General features: G+C 35.3%; 1 protein-coding gene across 8 annotated transcripts in view; it reads left to right on the top strand.

Annotated features, from left to right (window-relative positions):
• BBS9 (Bardet-Biedl syndrome 9) overlaps window positions 1-23,761 on the top strand; it is a 282,244-nt gene that overhangs the window by 17,408 nt on the left and 241,075 nt on the right. For all 8 annotated transcript variants that reach the window (XM_063406699.1, XM_063406751.1, XM_063406725.1 and 5 more), the window contains exons 6-9: window positions 10,819-10,993; window positions 14,697-14,781; window positions 16,518-16,701; window positions 17,964-18,093. In XM_063406699.1, the coding sequence (XP_063262769.1) occupies window positions 10,819-10,993; window positions 14,697-14,781; window positions 16,518-16,701; window positions 17,964-18,093 (574 nt within the window). The remainder of the gene's footprint in view (window positions 1-10,818; window positions 10,994-14,696; window positions 14,782-16,517; window positions 16,702-17,963; window positions 18,094-23,761) is intronic.

The following is a 23,761-nucleotide window of genomic DNA, read 5'->3' as shown; positions in this document are numbered from 1 at the left end:
ATGTTTTGTTTTTTATGGTTCCATCAAAATCATGTTGGTCTAGTTATTTTAATTAAAATAACAATGAATTGGTTCTGTTCTACCTGTGCAGAATTTTGGTTAATCAATTTACCATTGTTGACATCAGTTGTATGAAATAGTAGTAGTAAACTCTCTTCATGTAAAAATACTAAAACTCATTAGAGACACATAATCATGCAGAGATGAGTTGAGATAATTATCAGCTACTTAAGAATCTCATGAATTTACATACTGGCACAGTGAAAGATTTGCAGGGAATGGGTATGAAGAAAAACTCATTTTTGACTCAGTGCAAATAAATTCATATTACTTCATAATTAAATTTTGTCTTTTCCTAACATGATGTTTAGATAATTAGTGCTGAAGTTACCTTAGTTTTGTACTTACAGTGTACAGAATAAACTCTGACCTGTGCCTTGACTTTGTCATGTCCATATTGAAGGTATTTAGACATAGTATGTTTTCCTGCCTATAGAGAAATCTGAGAAAGAAGACAGTAGTTTGGAAAATGACTCTTACTCCTACTTTACCATTTTCTGTTGGATGGGTTAGGACTTAGCCACTTTATAGTGTTAGCTTAAGTCCTTCTACATCTTGAGAAACAGTCCATGTACTTCTTGTGCCTGACTAAAAGAGGTTTACTTAGTGGAACCTGCTTGTAAGAAATGATGGTATTGTGTTTTTTATAGTGGAAGAAAAGTGCCCTTATTTCTTTTTTGAAAAAGTTTGCAGATCAGGCTGCAATTTCATTCTTTGCCTCGTTCGCCTTGAGTCAGATGTGACTTATGTTTGAGGAAAGTATATCCAATAAATTTCTGCTGAAGTAATGTGAAGAGTAGAGAAGGGCTTTAAAGTAAAAAAACCACTGTTACTTGAAACTTAGGCAGCTTTACAGATTATCACATAAATTTCCTGTGGTCAGTTGTGCATTAGACTGAATGCTGGGCAGGGTAGTACCTCATATATGAACAAACAATGGTGTGTAAGGAGTGAATAATGAAGCTCTCTGCTTTGAGGACTGGTGAATGAAGTGCACGTTTCCTGAGCTGCTCTCTGAAGTGCTTAGAAAGTGTGTGAATCATCACATGCTCTAGTAGGAAAGACACCCTTTCCCAGGTGAGGATTGAGTTCTGTGGTTTTTCTTTAGGGTGTAAGTGGTACATTAAGGTGGATATATGAACACTCTGAATACTCCCAGGTGTGTTTTTTTTTGTTTGTTTTTTTTTTTTTTTTTTTTTTTTTTTTTTTTTTTTTTTTGTTTTTTTTTTGTTTTTTTTTTAATTTTAAAGATTTTTTTCATCTTAAGAACTAAAGAAACAGCATATTGAAAACTTACCAGCGGGGGACACAATCTATTGGATTGTTTTTGAATAAAGTACTAATTTTATTTAGTGACAGGCAGAAATCATAGTTTAATAGCTTTGGTTTCTTAGCTGCTAAATTATTTTTGAATGGTGTTTACTTATAGATAATGGTTTTGCACTGCAAAAGCACTGTTACTGCTTTGTGTGATTCCACACACTTGTGTTATCTAATAGTAAAGTAATAAGTGAATTAACCACAGTTTTGTATAGCTCTTCAAATGAGTTGATAAATGCTTTAGTATTGGATTCCCCTAATAAGCACAGGCTTTGAAATTTACATTTTCATCTGAAACCTTAAGGCATAAGTCAGCTTCCACAGTAGTTCAGATTTATTTGAAGTTGTTTCATGGAAACTCTACCAATAAAAGCAGATAATAAAACGATAGCAAAGGGAAGGAAAAAAGAAAACACATCTTTGACATGACAACGCTACAAGCAGAAAAGTGTGAAAATACCTTGAACCTATCATTTTCTCAGCAAATGGCCTTGAATTCATTTTACTTTTGTTATAGTACTGGCCTAGAGGCAAAGTATATTTGAGTTACAACAAAGAGGGTGCTATATGGAGGAATTTTTTTAATAATGAAATACAACATATGCATAAACCATGCAACCTTGTAACAGGAAACTTTGTGAGGAGGGTAGACTGTGTTTAACTTTTCTACAATTCTGCAAGAATAAATTTTATGAGGTGTTAGTCAGAAAAAAAATTATCAGCTGAGTTTTATGCTGTAAGGTGAAATTATTCTTATGACTATGTTTAAATACTGGAGCAGTATAAATTCAGACTTTGATTTATTGGCTAGTTCTGTTCAGGGGCAGAATATTTAATGGTTGCCTTCCTGTTAAATTGCATCTGCAAAAGGGCAGATTTTTGGGCTTTGAAATTTTTTCATGGAATAGATCTACTGATGACTACTTCTAACTGGTTTCTCACTAAACTTTTGAAAACTTTAAAAAAAAATTTTTTCTATTAATAGTCGAGTTAGAACCTCTTCTCTAAATTGAACAAGTGAAGGAAAAAATAATCAAGGAAAATATTGTCTGAATCTCTTACCGTATGGTTCCTTTTACCTTCTTCAGCTCTTATTAACAGTAATGATTGCAGCCTAATGATCACAGCTTAACTGAAATAAAAATTCTCATTGCCTTCAGTATGCCAGAACTTTGCCTCAATTATGAATTTCTAGATAAATCTCTTAATCAGCAATTTCTTTAAAAAAAGAACTATAATTTAAGTGAAGTAAAATCAATTGCAGAAATACATAACTTTGGGAGCAGTTGTATACAGTTGTATATGGAAGTGATAGACTTGTTTTTCAAAACTTCGGTAAATCTATATGCCACTTTTTCTAATTTCCCTTGTTGAAGTATGGTACCCAAAAGTATGCAGTCACTGTGCACGGGTAGTATAAAATGTTTTGTATCTTACATGTGGGGTTATGGCTTCTGCAGTGCTCCTGCCAAGAGTCAGTGAGGTCCAAAGCAGAACAAAAATTACCTCATATGTTTTTAGTAGCACATGTGTATTAATTATGACCCAATCTGTCTTTTGTCTTTTTGATGACATATTGTTGACTCATTTTAATTCATCATCCTATTCTAATCTCCAAACTCTTCTTCTTAATGCTATTGCCTGCCTTTCTCTGATTTCCTGTGAGTCAGTTGTCTGGGATCACATCAGATGTTTAATTTCAGTTTAGAAATGCTGTCTCTAAAGTTTAGAAATGCAGCATATGTTATTACCCGGTCTCATAAATAGTTTGGCATGATGAATTTTCTGTTACTTCAGATCTATGTACAGCTTTATTATTTACATACGTACTTTCTTATTTAAATGTTCTGGCATTTCATGTGAATGCATTTGTCTGTAAGATTTGTTTGCTGCCCCATAGCTTTTTCTCCAAAAGAATGCAGTTTTATTTTCTAATTATTTAGTCTATTTTGCCTTCTCAAAGGGTCTTTCAGAAGTGTGTGTATGTAGCTTTTGTTTATTTTTCCAGTGGTTATCAGTAATTACTCCATTACAAAAAGTCTCCAACCTATAGGAATTTATTTGGAGAATCATCTTGTTAGTTGCTTTTCCTAGGGGATTCAAATGTATCTCATACAAGCTATAATGCTTTATACTAATTTTATTCTGGATTATTATGTTAGGTGCAAATAATTCCCGTTAAAAAATCACTCTACTATATCATTGTGGTAGCTTAGTCCTAAGTACCACACAGCTGCTCACTCACTTTCTCCCACTTCACTTTAGTGGAATGGGGAAAAGAATCAGAAAAAGGTAAAACCTGTGGGTTGGGACAAGAACAGTTCTAATTTTGAAATTAAGCATGATGATAATAATAATAAAAAGAGACAAATAAAACTCAAGAAAAACAAATAATGCACAGTACAGTTGCTCAGCACCCACTGACTGATGCCCAGCCTGGTCCCCAACCCCTTACAGCCAACTCCTCATTTGAGTATTCTCAGTGTGTTTCCAACAGTCTTAAAATACACGATAACAAATTGTTCCCCTTGTTAAACCTGTGATGTCTTTTCTGAGATTGCCAAGAAGGAAACTAACAGGATGGTTATCTTTTTTGATAGGGGTGTAATTCACTGACTCATTTGACTACAAACTAAGAGTTAAGGTCTTCTGCATGTTGGTTACTAGCCTTGGATATATATATATATAGGAAAATTACTTGAATGTGTGAAGTGGCTGTGTTTCCTTGGTGTTTGTTAGCAAATTAAGTCAAGCTGTTTATTTCTAATTTTTAGGGTATATTTGAAACTTCTTGAAGATATATTGAACTTTCATTTAATACTCTGTACAGTAACCCCTCACTTTTGTGTTGTAAGCTTCTCACCATCTGACTTTGTTATAAACATTCTCAATGAGTTCTTTGGATATGACTGCAGTTATTCTGGAGATCATTCTTCAGCACGTACCTTTAACAATTCTTTAGCTCAAAAAATTAGTAAATAATCATACAGAAAGGGTAAAGTTGGAAGGTACCTCTGGAGGTCATCTAGTCCACAAACCCTGCTTGTCCATAGAGCGTGTTACTAGGGGTTGTTTCCAGAAGGCTTTTGAATATTTCCGGAGAGGGAGACTCCACAATCCCTCTGGGCAGATTGGTCCAGTGCTCAGCCTCATAGTAAAGAAGTTTTTCCTTGTGTTTAGGTGAAACTTCCTGTGTATATCAGTTTCTGCCCATTGCCTCTCATCCTATATCTTGGCACCAGTGGGAAGACCTCTTCTATTTATGCTATCTATAATTAATCTTCTGCATTAAAAAAGAGGATAACTTTGAGTGACACTGCTTTCACAGCTGCCTCAACATTTTTACTGAGAGTATTTCTTGCACTGGGTGGAAACATCCACTCTTAATTGTAGAAAAAATTATTCACTTAATACAGAAGTAATAATAAACAAATTTTTGTACTATAAACTGTTTAGAGGAAGAGACTTTACCTGTCATGAGTACACAGTGCCAAATACGATGTTTCTTTCAGTAGGAATTTTATTATATTGGATGTTGCAGCTGTGATACTTGGAGATCTTTATACTGCATGCTGGTCTATCCTACTCCTTTGAACCGTGCTGGTGTTTTTCCTAAGGGTCCTTCCACCACCTCAGGTCAATATGAGATTTAATGGCATCATTCCCAAGTCACATGATTTAACTGTGTCATCTTCTGTGGTAAGACTTGAATTAAGAACAAGGGAGTATATCACAAGTCTCTAAGGGATGAATTGTGAGTGAGGGCTGACTGGCCTTTGTAGATATTTCAACAGTTCAAGATTCTCTTTCCATCTGAAATCCTCCTTATGTTTTATGGCAGGCAGAAATCTTCAAGGGATTAGAAATACAGTAGGATGGGTGAGAGAAGCAAAGACTTTTTTTTCTTGTGGCATCTCTGACGCTATGCTTTACTATAATTTGACCAGAGAGGCTCCTTACAGAGAGAGCATCTCGTGTGTTGGGACTTACGAATGTTTTACTGCAATGCTTTAATATCCAGAATGATTTAGGAAATAATTAAAGCTAATGTCAGTAGAATAAGGACTTAGTGTTTTCCTTAAACGCTTTTAGTTTCTTCTAAAGTTCTTCTCTTCCTATCCACTACTCTCTTTTTATTTCCTTCTCATTGGAGTGATTTTTTCAATTCCAGCAGAAAAGCACCCAGTCAGCGTTAGCTGGAATGTTGTACACTTTGTGCATCATTTGGGAGGGGTACTTGCATTAGCACCAAGCGATGCAGGGCAGTTTTCCTCTCTGCTTGTGTTCAGGGTGTTGGAAGACAGATCCTCTGGCTGAGGATGAATGGCCACAGCTGAAGCCCTGAACTTTGATCCTTTCTGTAGTTATGCAAGGAGCAGCCACCAGACCACCAAGCTAGTAAATTCAGATTTCTTTCTGAATGTACACTGACATGTGCTTCCTGCACTGGGTTAGGAAGGTGATGTAGGACTTGCCTTTACTAGGCATACATTTTTCGAAGAACCGCTCAAGTTATTTTCAAATGGTTTTTCCATTTGTCAGACCTGATTCCTGAAGTTCTTTTCTCACAGTTGCCCCAGATCTGCTTTGCTAAAGGACTTATACTCAGCAGCAAGCAGAATTTTCCAAAATGGGTCTGAGCTGGAGTCCCTGTGCTGTGAGAAATTTCAGGGGCAAATTTCAATAATGGAGGAAAAGGAAAACATACTTGGTTGTTTCAAGTCAGGACAGGAACTTGTGTGTGGGAATAGAGTTTGTGTGCTTCACTTCACTGCTCACTTTTTTATCATCTTAGGAAAGCATTTCCCATGTATCATTAGGGGTCTCTTAGGCTCCTGAGTGTGTTGTAAATGCCAGTTTATCTTTTAATTTTATTTCATTGATGCTTCTTTCCACATGAGGCTTTTTTAGTGAGGCATTTGATTACCATTGAAGGCAGTTAAAGTTTTCTCTGCTGACATCTTCCTAAACTCTGCAATTTTATGAAGTTTTTTCTGGTTTCAAATTTATCCCACTGCAGTTTCATTGCCTAATTTCATGTGGTGCTCAGGCCCTGTGATTACATACATTTTATGAAAATGGTTTGGTGCCAAAAGGGAAGCTCAGAGTACAGGAAATCATTAACATGCAAAAAAACCTGAGCTCCAAAATAGCTTTAATTAGAAGCTTATTTCAAAGAACTACCACCTGCCTCTCATTTTGTCTTTGCATTAGCTCTAAAAATACATTGTGGCTTAAAAGTATGATGTCAGTATATTAATATCCTGCTAGAATAACAAAACTACAAAACAACAGTAGCTAGTTTTGTGCTTAAAAGTAGCGCTTTCTGGCTAAGGAACCTTCCTCTTGAGATACAAACTGCTGAAACTATGTAGAGTACACTAAGTGATTCCATCTGATATGTGGAAAACACTGTGGTTTATATTTTCACTTTATAAACGTGTCACTGGTAAGGCCAGCTGGTTGCAACAGGCTTTTTTGAAATGGACATTTCTGGTTGAGTGTTTGGAGGACTGCATTTCTCAAAGTGAAATGTAAAAACTCCATTCACTAGACACACATTAAAAACAAATGGCTGAAGGAAATAAGTTGACCTATAAAAAGCTGGGAAAAAAGAATCCATACACAATTTAATTTTCTTTAATTATGCTTTATGTGTAATAGTTTGGATAACTGGTACAAGCTAGTGGAAAATTAGTGAATAGGAACAACACAAATAAGATGAACAAGGTGGTGGGTACATTAAGAAGTGCTGCTGTACTTTTAAAAGCCAAACGAGTTTTAGTCTCATGCCTCTGTTTCTTTGGACAGTACAGTTCAGTGCTGCAGGATGCTTGCTGATCATTGGAGGGCTCTAAAGAACTTGGAATTTTATGTCATGTCATATTCAATTGTGTCACTACTGTTAAAACAGGAGAGATTTTAACAATGATATTTGTGTGTGGTTGGGGATTACGCATGCTAAAGATGAAAGCCTCCACGTTTGGCATGACATGTTGCTTCATATATATTGCAGAAATTGCTGTAGTGTTTTGCTTCATCACTTTCATGATGTTATGGAATTGGTAAGAATAAGATTGGTATTTATGATAGAGAGAAGAACAGAAGCTGTTACTATTTGTTACTTAAGCATAACCTTAACATTTGTAATGACTTTTACTTTTTTCTGTTGAGTTGTAATATGTCAACTAGATTATCACTTCCAATCAATTGTATCTGCTATAGTTTTCATCAGAAGAGTAGAAATTAACAACTTATTTATATATTTTAGACAGGCTTAAAACCTACAATTGTGGTCAGCTGTCTAAGGCACAGTTTTCTCACTACTATCATTATAACCAGGAGTACCTGAAATTTAATTCTGTTACAAAATATGTAAGATTTCTGTGGCAGTAAGGGCATTCACTTTGCAATTAAATGTCTTTTACTTTTGATCTATATCAAATAGTGTTTAAGACTTTTCAAAATGTAGTAGCAATGTGGTAAAATTTTATACATAAAGTTATTTTTTTCTGTGACTTAAGTAGTTGTATTTACAGTTTTAATTTTTCATATTTTTTTCCCCTGACATTATATCTTTATATGTAAGAAAGGTTGAAAACCAGGAAGCCTTAAAAAACCCCAAAGTACAAGTGTGCTCTGGTACTGTGCCCTTTAAAATACACATTTCAAGCTGCTATCTGTAATAGGTCTGTCTTCAAGTTAGAGGCACCAGGGAGTTCCCCTGAAGTTAGAGGTTGAAAGTTAAAGTTCAGGAAATAGGGCTGTCAGCCTTCAGTTGTTAGGGCTGCACATTTCCCCTGTAGTTGTCCCCTGTAGTTGTCAGTTGTTAGGGCTGCACATTTCCCCTGTAGCACACTACTGATGGTAGGAGAATTTGGAAGTGGATTTGAAGATTCTCTATACCCAGACTTAGAGGGTTGCACTCTTGATAAAGTTGTAAAATAGAAGTGGAACCAAACAGCTACTGCCAGGTGATGGGAGGGTTTACAGTGTGCCTGATGCTAAATGTGGTGAACATATGTGATTTTGAGGTAACAGAGGTAGAATGGCTGTGGTCACACAGACACCTGGGTTATGAAGCACTGTTTTCTTGCACATCAAATAAAAATGCTACTAGTTTTCTGTAGTAGCCAGTAACTATACCTCAAAATAACCATATCTGAGAGAGTGTGGCGGCAACCAGTCAGCTAGCACCTTTTACTGGATATCAGTGTTTGTACTAGTTTCTATGGGAACTTTTACTGGTAAATCATTATTTTATATAGCTGAATCACTCATACTCTTTCTAGACTGCATCAACAGTGTGACAATAATGTCAGCAGCTGTTGGGAAGTGGAAGCTGGGTATCATTAATATCGGTAGCATTTGAGTACAAAACTTCTCAATTTTCCCTGCTGGTTTCTAGTCTTTTCTGATCAGGGGCATGTGATAGGACCAAATCCTGTGGCATTTCATGGCTTACAGGAACAGAAATTTACTGTAGATGCCTTGGAGTAGTTCAGAGATAAAAGAGAGAATGAATGACTTCTTTGAATGTCTACTTTGAATGATTCTTCTCTTGACATCAAGTCCAATCCCACTTCCTGAGCAGGTTTGGCTAAAAGTTGCTCAGGATTGTGTTCTGTTGTATTTTCTGTATGTCTATGGGAGAAGACTTTACCTTTCTGGAAAATGGGCTGTAGTGTTTGATGACCTTCAGAGTAAAAAACCAAACCAAAACAACAACAAAAAAACCCCAACAAAAATCTTCCAACCTATGTTCAGATAGAATTTAATTTCATTTCAATTTGATAGAGTTTGTTACTGTTTACTTTAGTCCTGTAAATGCATGCCACAGAGAAGAGTCTGTCTTGCTTTTGCCTTTTCACTAGAGACTGAAAGATTCAGCTTTGCCTCAACCAAACGAACAAGATGAATTGTACTTTCAAATGCCTTTCTTATTGCATAATTGTTATTTGCAACAGGGTTTATGATACATGTTATGAATTATATGCAGAATCTGGTAAAAAAGGATGGTAGGTCTTCATTTTTAGAAAATGGTAAAATCTGAAATAGATGAAGGAGGAGGGAAAGACACTGCTGCTTTATCTTCCTTTTCCCCTCCCCGCACCTCCCCCCCACCTTGTTTTCACCCTAAGCTGAATTTTTATTGTGTGTTTCAACCACAAGGACAAGTAATGTGACATACTTGTACTTTCTGGCCTTTTACACTGCTATTTATTCTCAAGTAGCTAAAGTTTCTATGAAGAGTCACAGTGGAGATAAACAATGTTTTGCACTGTACATTTGTTGCTTTTCAGATATTGATTATTTGTTTGACTTTTCGTACCTTTATGGAACTGTAAGAATGAAGTTTTAGTCTATTTCTGTTTTGCTTCACTTTCCTGTGTGAGAAAACTTATTCAGGGACTGAGGGTAGAACTTAGTGAACAGATAATTTATTTGGGTCATTCATGCATACAGAATTATTCCTGAGACAAAATAGAGTATTTTAATTGAGGTGAATAGACATTTTGAATTACATTTAAATAGACAATAGACATTTGAATATTTCGTGTAGTGTTTGCAAGATAAGAGCTTATCTATAAATTCAGGAGAATGCATCTATCAGCTTCAGGAAGTGTTAGTCTTAATGGCATAGCTCTTTGAATGCCTAAAAAATATTGTTTGTATGAATTATTACCCTGCATAATCAGTTTCTGGTCTCAAATTCTTCCCAATAAGACTTCGAAGTTAGATTGGTGTACTTGAGGCATGACAAACCATGTCTTATGTCATGTCTTATGGCTGCTGAATAATGCATGAGGCTTGAGGTAATTTACTCCAAGCTGATTTTTTTATTTGATTTTTTTTTTAGACTTGTTGGTAATACAAAGTTGGACTTTGTTTATTTTTTCTTTTCTTGAAGATGGAAAATGTCAATGTAAAACATGGAAGACATTACCATTGTATTATTTTCACAACAATACATATTTGTCAGACTTTGTTGCTTAAGTAGACTTGAAAGAATAGAATTGATTATTTTAAACCACAGCTGTTATGACTACTTGTAAGGTATGGAAGCATTTAGGAACCAGAATAATTTGGTGTTTTGGGAATATTGAAACATTTCTTTAAACTGAAATTATAATAGTTATATCCTTAGGAATTTTGTTTTGAAATAAAATATCTTGCTGCTTTTTTTTTTAATATATGCTGAATGTTATTCCCCCCACAGTCTAGTTTACTTATTTTAGAAAGTAAGCTTTTATCGAGGTTGGAATGTTTAGTGTTTTTCCTCATAGTTAATACTCCCAAAATGAAAACTTACTTTTGTTAGGATTACTTATGAGTATAATTTTAATTGAATTTAATTTGACTCACAGTTTTAGTATTAAAACTACACAAATAACATTGCTTTGTTTCCTTTGTATTTCTTTCTGTTGCTTCCCTTAGGTCGAGATTTGATCTGCATACAGTCCATGGACGGGATGCTCATGTTGTTTGAACAAGAAAGTTACGCTTTTGGCCGGTTTTTACCTGGTTTTCTTCTGCCTGGCCCCTTGGCTTACAGCTCTCGCACAGACTCTTTCATTACAGTGTCTTCTTGTCAGCAGGTTGAGAGTTACAAGTATGTTTATGTTCAGTAATTATAGTGTACTTCAGTGGTGTCATTTACTAGGTAAACACATTGAAAGTAATCTTGTTTCATTTTTAATGTATTTACTGGAGTAGCCAAAAGCAAGCAGTTGCAGGAAAGATGTTAAGTTGCTGAGTGATTACTGTCTCAGTACAGTCATAGAAGAAAGTGTGCTGTGAGTCCTGAGGACTTTATGGTCCTATTTTATTTTTATAAAGGTAGTAAGTCTACTACTTTATCAAGGCTATGTTGCTCCCAAGTGCCAGGTTTTTTTTTCCTTGCTTCAGTTCAGTCTAGTCTGTGCTTTCAGCATTGGAACATGGATGAAACTGTTGTGAGCTATTTTAGTTTGTGACCATATTAAGTTTATGGGCTCAACATTTAGAAAAATAGAACAATATGAAAAGTAAAGACTGTGCAAGATATTTCCACTGCCTCCAAGCACAGGGACTGTATATCATAAGGCCAAGCAGATACAAATCTAATAGAAATAAGTAAGAGCATGTGAAAAATTTTGAAAGACGGACAAGGGGGCATTTGTATTTACTGTCAAGGAGCAGATTGAATCCATGGGGCTCTCTAATGCAACCACCATGTTGAGAGTTTATCAAGTATCCATCTGTTTAGAATCAGATGGATGCTTGAGCAGTGGGACATTGTGGTGGATGTCTGTTGTGAAGCCTTTCTCAGACAAGATGTTTCCCTGTTGCAGACCCTTGTTCTCACAGAGGACTAATGTTAGTGTTACTGACTGTCTATCCCTAGCATAAGTTGGGGTGTAGTGGTGTTTGGGGCAGAGCTACTACCTGTGTTGACAAAAATCCACATCCTCTAAGATGGATGAAAAAGTGGCAGAGCTGTCAGGCTTACAGAGCAGAAGTTGTTCACAGTTCTAACCAGCAGCCAAAGATGAGTGATGATGGTATTGGAGCCAGTATTTCTTTAACATCTTCATCCTGGATAGAAGGACACAACACATGTCCTGAACTGCAAGGACAATGTCAAATTTTTGGAAGTGGCTAATAAAAAAAGGGCTGCCATTCACAGGAATCTCATGAGGCTGAAGGAATGGGCAAGGGTTAAGGATTTTTTTCAGAGGTAATCATACATATTAAAGAAAATAAGAATGCCCCTTTTTATAAATAATGCTGTGGGAATCTAACCCAGAGAATGTTAGTCGTACATGATGCTTTGTCACTCTACCCTGTTCTGTCACTTGTAGTTTTCAAGCAATATTCTTTTTATTTACTGCTTAAGATTAATCAGATTATAGATATCATGTATTGTTTTCTTAAAACTAGACAAGATATATGTGTTGCAAGTAAAAGTAATTTAATAGAAATTTTATAATTTTCCTAAGAATTTAGAATTCAAATTCTAATACAATATTAGAATAAAATTATAATATAATTATTAATGTTATCAAGGAGTAAAAAACATTTTCCTTTAAAATTAACAACTCATATGTTTAAATTATGTTTAGATTCTTGACCTTTACAAAAAATGACTTACAATTGTTCATTAGTCTGTTACTAATTCAAAAGTGTGCCATCCTTACTGTAGGGATATATTTTTAAAGGAATTTTTCACTTGATTATTGGTCTTTAGTGTCAAATGTTAAGAGACTAATGGAACTAATCTCTGGTGCGTCTGAAATAGTAGGACATTAGAACAGAGTTAAGTAATCCTTTTAAAGTGAAGGAAACAGACATGCTAAGGAGAGATTATATTATCTTTATGGTATTGAATAAAAATGCAACAGTTCTATCTAGTTTTTTTAGCAGAATACGTTACCAAACTTCAAATTATCCATCTTCTTATAGCTCTTACAGAACAATGGCTTCATTTGAAAGCAATTTTTATTGTGTTGATCCTGAATTCTTTCAAGATCCAAAAGCAAAATGCCTCTTGTATGCTTGATGTGATAGCTGAATTAAAAGTTTGTGTTGGTCATCTGTGGCTTGAATTTTTTTCATGAAAGACTATATGCAGGTAGCTGGTACTTAAATATCAGCATGTATTGCTGTTTGATGTGAGCTTGACTTGGAATCTCTGTATTATGTCTTTGATTACTTAATGAAATGTGAAGGTACTTTCCAAGACTATCAGTAAAATATGGTGAAGAGAAAATTTTGTTAGGTCAGGATCCTTCTGGCTCCCTTCCAACTCAACTTATTCAGTGATTCTGTGAATCTGCACTTCCTCTTATAATACAGAGGACTGTTAAAGACATCCTAGTTGTACCAAATGCAGCTCTTCCAGTATTATTATAAGTCATAGCCCAGTACTATATCTAGGTCATAGCATTCACATTAAACAATTAGATTTCTTACTCCAAGTACACAGCTGACTTTTGTAAGTAAAAAATTTTAGAAACTAAAATCCTTCAGTAGCAAGCAGAAAATCACTGGATAGTTACAGCTGCAAGGGTCTTCTGGAGATCTAGTTCAGGCCCTGTGCCAAGACAGGGTCACCTTGAGCTGGTGACACAGGAATATCCAGATAGGCCGTGACTGTCTCCAGGGAGGGAGGCTTCATGACTGCCCAGTCAGCCTGTTCAGCTGCTCTGCCTCCCTCAATGTACAGAAGTTTTTCCTCACGTTGGGGTGGACCTTCTTGTGATTTAACGTATGGCCATTACACCTTGTCCTTTTGCTGCACCACAATACATGCATGAAATGTGAGGAATATATTGTCTCATTTTAAATCTCCAACTTTGACAATGAAGAAAAATATGTACTGCTATTTTAGATTGAATTGGAACATTCAGAATTGTGTTGGTTTAAGCTTAGGAGCTGATGGCACTCCATGACTTCAAGAATTAAATACCTGTCTTTTTGGATAAGTTTAAGTTGGGTCTTACTCTATTGTTTATTTCACTTATGTAGAAACCTTCAATGTTCCACAGATTATCTATGTGCATACACAGGAAATGGGGTAGACCAGTGAGTTACAATACTAGCAGAAATTCAGGGAACATTTACAGAGGAATCAATGAGGACACAGTTTGAATACTGAGGATTGCATAGGTGTAAAGAGGACAGTAGACATGCAGAGCTTTTATGGCAGTTAATATATTTTGTTCAAACTCCTTCATTGCCAATTTTTCTTAGTAAGGCTTGTTGGCAGTTAAAATAATAAAACCACCACAAACCTTCCAACTTTTGCTAATTGTGCCACCTACTGATTCCAGTTTACTGTGGTCTCTTAGATTAGAGCCACTTAGTTTACTTAATGGAGGTGCTTGCAAATTGCACTATTAGATAGAGCATGTTGTATTTCTGAGTGGTTTAGGAAGTTTTTTAAAAGCTTAATAAGAGCAAAAAAAGTAATTTTTGGTTAGAATTCCAATTTCACAATTTGATCATTTATTTCTTCTATCTTTGTGCTCTGTACTTCTATCTACTTAATTTTAGACTGTTGAATTTATTTTAATGCCACATAAAATCTGAATAGAAATGCTTGTTTTAATCTCTACCTTTACACTAAGCTGCTATCCTACACTGATGCTAGTCTTAACATCTTTGCTGACAGTAGCCATGTTGCAGTAGGCTTTCTGACCATTCTTTTAGACTGTGATTTTACTGTGTATGTATACTCATGATAATTATATTTTATTTTTTACTTAATGTAGAGGTATTAACTGCAAAGGTATAATTTTTAAAAAAAAATATTTTTAAACTGCCTGTAACAGATACCAAGTGCTGGCATTTGCGACAGATGCTGAAGAAAGACAAGACGCAGAGCAGCGAAAACTCAGTTCTGGAAAAAGACTTGTGGTAAAACTCATTTATTTTACATACCCTGTATGAACACTGCGCACGTATTGAAATGACTGATGCTAAGTAACAAATGGAAACATTGTCTGCTGACAAAGGATCTGATCCAATTCCTGCTAAAGGCAATGAAAAGACTCCAGTAGATTTCTGTTAAGGTTTCTTTGGGCCTCAGTTGTTTAAGGCTGGGCCTTAAGACTTGCTCTTGTTCTTGTTTTTTCTTTTCTTGTTCTAATGAGAAAAGAAAAACAGCTGTAGTGGAAATAACTATTTCCAAGGCAATCTTTATAATACAGAACCTACACTGTAGTAAAATAGGTAATTAGGTACACCTGAACTATTTCTCATGTTTTTAAATGAAGTCTGATGTGATTTTATGTTGTAGAAAATTAATCTCATTCTCCTTGGCAAATTTTTTGTACTTAGAGAAAAATTCACAGTGAAATGTTTCCTTAAATAGTGTCCTGAATTCTTTTTGTCAAAAACCTGTGGATTCAGTAGTCTAATGGAGGTCCGTGTCACTAATTTGTTTAATATTTGAGCTGCCTCCTTTTAAGAGGAAGAGAATTTAATCCTTTGTGGTCCTGCAGGAGAAGTTGCTTGTCTGCTAAATAAATTGCATATTTAAAATGCTAGCTTCATCTTATTTCAGGTATGACAGTAAAATATTGGGAGAGTGTCTTCCTTCTATTGGCTAATTGTAGAATTTTTCAAATACACGTAGGCTGAATCCTACATATAGAAGTAGGAGAAAGCAATTTATAAATAAAAAAACCTGAGGACTTGATCAGATATACTGCAAATGAAACAGTTTTTTTTAAAATATAAAATGTGAAGCATGCATGGAAACAAATGTAATAAGCTGGGGTTTTCCCTTTAACTTTTAAGATGGCGCTACCAGTTTCATATGTCAGATATATCAGGATATTTGCTGATGCATTCTATGCTCTTTAAGCAAAATGATTCATGCTGTTCATATAGGAAGTGCTGACAGTTGAACTTAGATATATTTTTACTTCAAAATTCTAAATTTCTGTTTAATCAGTGTGGCAGAAGTCAAAAGCATTTTTTGCATGTATGTTTAGCTGAAATTTCTCAGAGGAGCTGAAACCAATGAAATGTGTCAATCAGCAGTAGTATTGTTTGAAGACAGGTGAGGCAGGATTTCTAAGTAGTTGTTTATTATATCAATGTATGTAGTTGGATTATTATATCAATGTATGGATGGAGTTTAACCCTCCAGATTAAAGGGTGTACATGAGTGACTGAAAGCATAAATACCGGCTTACACACCTAAAACATTTGTTTAGTTTTCCATTTACATATATTGGTAAATTAAATTGTCACCTTTTTCTCGCTATCCTTGTCCTTAATAATCAAGGACAGGTACAGAAGCGGCTAAAAATTATTCTAGGTATCTATTCTTGGGTTCATTAGTTAAAGGTATAAACCATTTCCATTTTGAATGGAATGTGTATTTTAAATTCTAAATGTACTTAACTGCATAGTGAACGATTCATGACTGTTTTAAAAAGAAGTTTTTGTTGCTTGATCACATTAAAGAAAGTTACCGACTACCCTCAGAATAAGAGGATAATTCTTATACAGAAAAAGACGTTGATTTTGCTTTTCTATCTGTGCTAATGATACGTAATTTGTTTAGTTCTGAGCCTTCTCAAAGTTTTGTCTTTAATATGCAGTTGTCATTTGATTTCTGGAGCATGCTTTTTCTTTTGAAGGTGGATTGGGTTTTAAACATCGGAGAGCAAGCACGGGATATATGCGTTGTCTCATTTAATCAGGGAGTTTCTTCAGTTTTTGTGCTTGGTGAGAGAAACTTCTTTTGCCTAAAGGATAATGGGCAAATACGATTCATGAAAAAACTTGATTACAGTCCGAGTTGCTTCATTCCTTACTGTTCAGGTTTGTAAAAGGAAGATTTAACTTTAGCTTGGTTACCTCTTCTTTTTTTAATTTAAAATTTTTAATTTTGTTTTTTTTTTTTCCACTGAATAAATATGTTTTTCTGAATAAGCAGGTTGGATGGGGCATTGTGCTGGTCTAGTGGAAGGTATCGCTGGTCATGGCATCTAGTTTAGATATTAGGAAGAAATTCTTTACTCTGAGGGTGGTGTGACACTGGAACAGGTTGCCCCAATGCTGGCAGTTTTGAAAGCCAGGTTGGATAAGGCCTTGTGTGACCCGGTCTAATGGGAGGTGTCCCTGCCCATGTTAGTGGGGGTTGGGACTAGATGATCTTGAAGGTCCATTCTAACCCAAGCCATTCTATGATTCTGTGAATCTATGATCTGTAGAATCATAGACTTTGGAGTTCTCTTTTTGAATGAGGCAGGTTTAGCTTCAAATGTTACTTTTTGTGAAGTGTCATAATTTTTAGAATCTAAGTATTTTCTTATCACCGAATTGAGGTACTTGTCTGGTGCCTAGGCTATCAAAGCAACAAACAGAAGAATGACAGTCTTTTGAAGAGTAAACTAGTGTTTGAGGACCTTTTGATTTATGACCTTCTGATATTTAAAAATTCTTAAAATAACAAAGTTTATTGTTATTACATTCGTGGAAACAATTTGGTTAGAATTATAGACTGTTAATACCTATTCTCTTTTAATGTTTCAAAAACTACCTGAAAAAATTTTGACTATATGTCTCCTTTTGAACTTAAAATATCATTTTAATCTTTAGAAGTTTGATCTTAGCAATCTTCACGTATTATACTTTCTGATTTGAATTATGCTATCAATAAACCCTATAAATGCATACACTTTTAATTTTAATCACAAGTTAAAGAATTAATGAATAGTGTAAGTAGCAGATATTAATCGATATGCATTTTGTCTTATCTATCCTGACAGCCAGAATGGCCATTATGAGTCTTTGTTTGTCATGTTTTAAATTAACAAACATGGCTGGCCAGAACATTAGAAAGTTGTGGCAAGTATTGTATAATATGCAATTGAAATTGGTATCCATAATTAATCACATATGTCCTTGGTTAGTGTCAATGTAACTTTCCTAACTTTCAATGCATTATAATAATCTATAACAACTAATGACTTAAAAATAAAAGAGAATACAACTTATATAAGATTTATATACGTCTCAACGAAAAGTACTGACTTTTGAAAAATCTTCCATCCTAAAATTGTTTTTTTATCTTTGAACAGTACAAGAAGGAACAATAAACACTTTAATTGCAAACCACAGTAAAATGTTGAATATTTATCAAGATGTTACACTGAAATGGGCCACTCAACTTCCCTGCATTCCTGTATCAGTGAAAGTAGCAAATTTTCAGTAAGTAACTTGTTAAAGTTTACTTTTTACTTAGATTAATTTCTGGTTGTGTAATTTGCTTCTAGATCCTAACAAACCGTTCTGAGGTATGTAACAAATAAGCTAACTTTTAAAAGGAAAATTCTAAGTTTCTTTCCTTTGTTTTGTAAAATGTTCATTTCATTAATGAGTGTACTAGAATGATACTAGAATTGCTCTCTTGTGCTTTAGGCTTTCTGTTTTTTTAAGTGAAGTTTGAACCTGAAGGCTCATAGCTCCAGCCCAGTAGCTTCCTTTTGAAAAGAATGAAAAGTGTGGTTGTGCAATCTGGCAATGTCCTTCCCTGAGACAGGAAAATAGGGAATATCCCTGAAAATCTGTTCTTCATCAAGCGTTTAAGAGCATATGCATTCCAGAGATGTTTTATTGGAACAGATTATTAAAATCCAGTGCTAAATTATGGAAATTAAGGAACTGTTTAAATTGCTGAGGGCTGCACTGCAACCGACTTAGCAGTTTTTTGGTAAAAGAAGCATAAAACAGATTACAGAAGAACTGATTGGGTGGTGGATTGGCCAAAGAGAAGGTAGGACATGTTTATAACTTGTCCTGCAGCTGTCACTGAAATAAGCAAATGACAGAAGTGTTCAGCCAGTGTTTTTATACAGTCCAATTGATGCCTGTACTGTGTGCCTCCAGAGCTGGGCTGGGTGCTGGTTGCCCAGTGCCTATGACCATAGGGAATGCCTAGTAGGAGTGTCCTTGTCATGTAGATCTTCTGATCCTCAGCAGGCTGGTTGCTGCTGGGCCAACATACACTGGATTGCTAAACATTTGATCATAACTCAGGCATTTCACCTCCAAACAAATGGAAATAGAACATCTAACTAGCTTTACTGAGTTGTGCAGAGTAATCTGAGGGATGTTTGTGTTTTGTTTTTTACTAATAGATACCTAATTTTTTTTAAAAAAAATTATTCATAATTTATTTTTTTAGACTCTGGAGAGAGTTGGGCTGGCTTTCATCCCACAGGTCTTAACAAGTGAAATGTAATGAACAGTCTCAGTGGGCCACTTAGTGTAACCCAGAAGTTAATTACACAGAATGTGACAGTACAGCTTTTGAAGTATGGAAAAATATTTGTATTACAAAAACTTGAAAAAAATTTGATGTTTACAATAGCAGATTGTACTAACATTTGTATGTACAATTTCTTGTTTGGAAACCCATTATATTGAACCATCTGTTTCAATAACGTGTCTGAAACGTTTATGCAGATTCTGCCTGTTCCCTGTGAACTTCAACACTCAGCAGTTTGATATTAGGGAGAAGTGTGAGAGCCTGAAATCTGTCCCAGCTCAGTTTGTCAGTTAGATTCAGAATTCCCACAGACTTACAAATGTCAGGGTTTGACTTGGGGTTGTGTTCATTAGCAGGTAGGGAGACAGCAATCTTTTTAACCAGGGACTCATAAATAAAGGAACATCTGTGTGCTTACACTCAATGGCCTGAAAGGCAGGGAGAGGTCCAAGGCTGTGGGTTTCTCAGCTATGCTCTTACCTTTCTACTGGAAAATATGCATTATGCTTGTACTTAAAAATTAAAAAAAAAAAAAAGATGAGCTAAACAGCAAAACTGTAGTAAAGCCTGTAGAGATAGTAATTTGGCCTAAACAGGGCATATGTGTTTGTTTTGGTGTTTTAAAAAATATTTTGAAAGGAAATTCTTTGTGGGTCAATGTAATAATGCTATTCTTGTACTCAGGAGAGACTTGAGTCTTAGTTGGAGCCTCTGAGCACAGCACTACTGTAACATAAATAATATTAAGGACTTTAATAAGCATAAAGTTGTTAAGCCTGCACTGCTGAAAGATTGAAGTGCCTTAAATATGATGTATGCCAATTAATTTCTTTTTTCACTGTTATTGCAATAATACTTACAAAGTAAATGGAGCATTCTGAAACAGTTATTTCTACAGTTCACACACATTCATTTGTATTTTCTCCTTTAGGCATAATGTCCATTACTTCTAGAGTGTGACTCTAGCTTGCTGAATAAGAAAAACACAATTAGAAGCTATTTTATGTAAACCCCTTGGGGCAGTAAGTGATTGCCTCATAAAAGCAGCTTGTGACTCCAGTGTATGCGCCTCCTTATTATTTATGAATTGATTTCTCCTCTTAAAATTATGTGTAATACGGTATTTCTCTATTGCGATACCAGTATATAGATAAAGATGATAATATTGATAATATACTACAACTTTTGAGATTAAATTCCAGTACAAACTGCTTGATTTCCATCACATTTTCAGAAACACGGAACAAAAAATGTAATCAAGGCAAAGTGGTTACTTAAAACATTTTTAGGTGTTTCTGCACTCTAAAAGTTATGCATTTTTAAGCTGTTAAATTACACTTTTTTTGCCTTTTGTTGAAACCTGAATGCTCTTTATCAAGATGTTGAAAATTTGCCATAAAAGCTTGTGATCGGGAACTTGAACTGCAGGCAAAATTTTGAGTGTTTATCTTGTTCTGGGTTTTCCCTTAATATCTCTATAACAAGTCACTGAACTGGAAGTTCAGTTCTAGTAATTGTTATAGAAGCTTGTCCCTTATTTTTTTGGAAGTTTATATTCTGATTCTGTTAATGTATATTAGTTACTGTTTCTGACATTTTTAATGTGGAGGGGACTCCTACATATTTCACACTGCCTGGATTGCTTCAGAAGTGTAACCACTTACACTAACAATTTCAATTATTTTGAACTGCTTATATCTCTGTCTCAGTATCAATTTATCTTCCCTGGAGATAAGCAGAGGAATGGATAAGAATGCTTGTACAGTTATATTTTTCCAAGAATGCTTGTACAGTTATATTTTTCCTTGCCCTGGGTTGTTATCCTTCAAATTATGGCTGTGCAAGCACATTCTCACTGAATCTGAAACTCTCGAAGAAAAGGGTTTAGGTTTTCTGCCTGAGTTGATTAAAAACCCTCAAACATCCTCCCACCAAATCTACAAACAGCCCCTTCCAAACCTTTCTACAGTGATTTGAAGAGAAACTGTGCATATGCCACAGTTGAAACAGCTGAAATCTAGGAAACTTACAAAAAGGAGTTACAAGAATTCCTACTCTGCTCAAAATTTCAGTATTGAAATAGTACTTGTAAGCAGCAGTATTTGCTTGGTATTCATCATAATTATGTAAGTATCTTCAAAGAATTGACTTTAAAGTCCATTCCCTTTTTTCCTACCCTTGCATTTCCATTCTTCTGTTTCTCAAGAGACCTCTTTTCTAAGACCTTCTTTGAACCTCCGCATCTCCTTTGCAAAGGAAGTTTCATGAGCAGTATCTCTCACACTTAAGGGTTATAAATGCCATGAACTTGTCCCTGGTTGATGCCTCTTGAGATGTGTTAAGATTTGTCTTTCTTTCTCTTCTCACTTTTTATGAGCCTATCACAAGTCATATTTGTTTTCTGTATCTGAATTATTCTATCTCCATGTGCTTGACCATAAAAACGTCCTTGGAGTTGATTATAAGACCTCGACAAGTACATTTCTATTTATTTGACAGTTGGCAGAGCTGTTTCAAAGAGTATATCTTTTAATGGCTGATTGATTGCACTGAGTATTAATTACTCTGTCCTAGTTGTCCTGAAATTAGAGCATTATGTTAAGGTGCATTCAGTCTGAAGCAAAATAGCTTGTGTTGCCAGCCTCTGGGATATTACTGTCACAAACATCTGAAATGCCAGTGTGGGTTGGGTTAAAACACATAGAGTATTATATATACACATATATAGAGTTTGGATGTAGTCTCAGGAAAGGGATTTCTGTTTTGATTACTAGCAAGTTATGACCCTATGTTTTACCATAGGAAGGCATGAAACCTTTAAATTGGGGACTTTGTTTTTCTTCTGAACATTTTTAAGGTTCACTACTCTACACTTTATTTCTTGGTTTTGTTTGTGTACAGTTATATCTGATAAGCCTGTGGATGCAAAAAGGTAGCCTGATTTTTTTTTTTTTTTTTGTTAGATGAAACAGACTGCAAACTTGCTCAAATACCTCTTTTCTTCAAATCAGTGTTTCATGATGTCTCTTATTTTGGTTATTTGTGCTTTTGACTGTCCACCAAGAATTTAAGTCTGGTGGTATCCACATGGCAAAAAAAGTTGATTTAATGTAGAATTTACCAGCACAGTTCTAACAGGAAGCAGACCTTAAAGTTTAGGGGATGTGTTGTGGGAAAGAGATTTCTTCCATCTCTGTTCTACTGGGGACTCTTTAGGCACCAGTTTATCAGCAAACATGTTTGAATGAAGGCTACTTTCCCCTTCAGCCACATTAGAATTTGGTTAGTAATACCCCCCCAAAAAACTTAGAGCCGCTGTAGTGAGGCAGAGATTTCTGAGTTTGTGTTTGGGGTAAGTCACCTGTTCTGAATATGGCATTGTGATTTAATTTCACACATTTGTGACCCATTACTTCAGAACCTGTGGCGTTATATAGTCAGTTGTGCACACTGTTATCCTGTGCAGGGCCAGAGGTTGGACTCTTGTGGGTCCCTTCCAGCTCAGCATATGTGATTCTGTAGTACTTGTGTATAGGTAATTGGATGCTTTGCATGTGTAGTGCCTCTTGTTTTTAGGAGCTACATCTGGGAATTAGAATACAGTAACCAATTTTGTTTTGTGATCATTTGTATGTGCCTCTTTATCTGTGAGCAGGACTGTTCTTCATGGGGGAAAAATTCTTGAAGAGAAGAAACCACATAATGATGCATGTGCCTTGTAAAATGTGAAGTTGCTGTTATTACCTGGGGTTGGCAAGTATGGACAAACTGATAAAAGTAGCTAGAATATTTGCTTTCACTTTTTATTTCTTTGACAGATAAATATCATTTTACTTGGTGGTGGAACACCATGTTTTCTGAAGAGGAAATATAAAGAAGTCTGGAAAGGTTTTTTTTTTTTTTTGTGGAAGTAGTTTATCACCTCCAAATAATTAGAATTTCTGAGTTTCTTAAAATATTAAATTTCTAGCACTCAACCTTTTAGCTTGAGTTAAGATAATAAATAGATTTTCATTATTTGAGATGGGGAAAAATATATTTTCTTTTTTAAACAGATGAAACTGTTGAAAAGTCAGGAAATAAAGTAGACTTTATATGTTCGAGATGACAAGCAGGGTTACTTAGCAAGCTTTATCCACACTTCAGCTCTTTATGAACTTCAGATCTGCCTAGGTTTATTTGGAACAATGATCCCATAAATATGTCTAGGGTCCCAGAGAATCACCACTGATTCTGTTTTGCTCAGTTTGTAAGCAAGAAGTGATTTCTGTCTGTGAATCGCTAGTACTGCTTCTCCAAGTATGATCACTGCAGTCTTGAGTGTTGGGGTCATGCCAGAACTCCCAACATTGGCACATGAACCATGAGCCCGTTGTGACTGTGTCAGATATTAATATATTCATCAGCCATCTCTTAAAACCAGCTACCCATAAGCTATTGGTGTTAATTTTTTGACACATGCAGTTCTGTATTTGATTTTGCTGAATTAGAGACTAAAGTTTGTTACTTTAGGGTTGCATTGTGTAGGCTGAGATGCAGGAAATACTGCAGCTTACTGAATCACTGAAAAATTATTGATTGAAATTGCAGTAGTAGTGTCCAATTTTC

Source organism: Prinia subflava, chromosome 1, assembly GCF_021018805.1.
Source record: "Prinia subflava isolate CZ2003 ecotype Zambia chromosome 1, Cam_Psub_1.2, whole genome shotgun sequence".
Lineage (NCBI taxonomy): Eukaryota > Metazoa > Chordata > Aves > Passeriformes > Cisticolidae > Prinia > Prinia subflava.
This window is presented reverse-complemented; position numbering and strand designations above follow the sequence as displayed.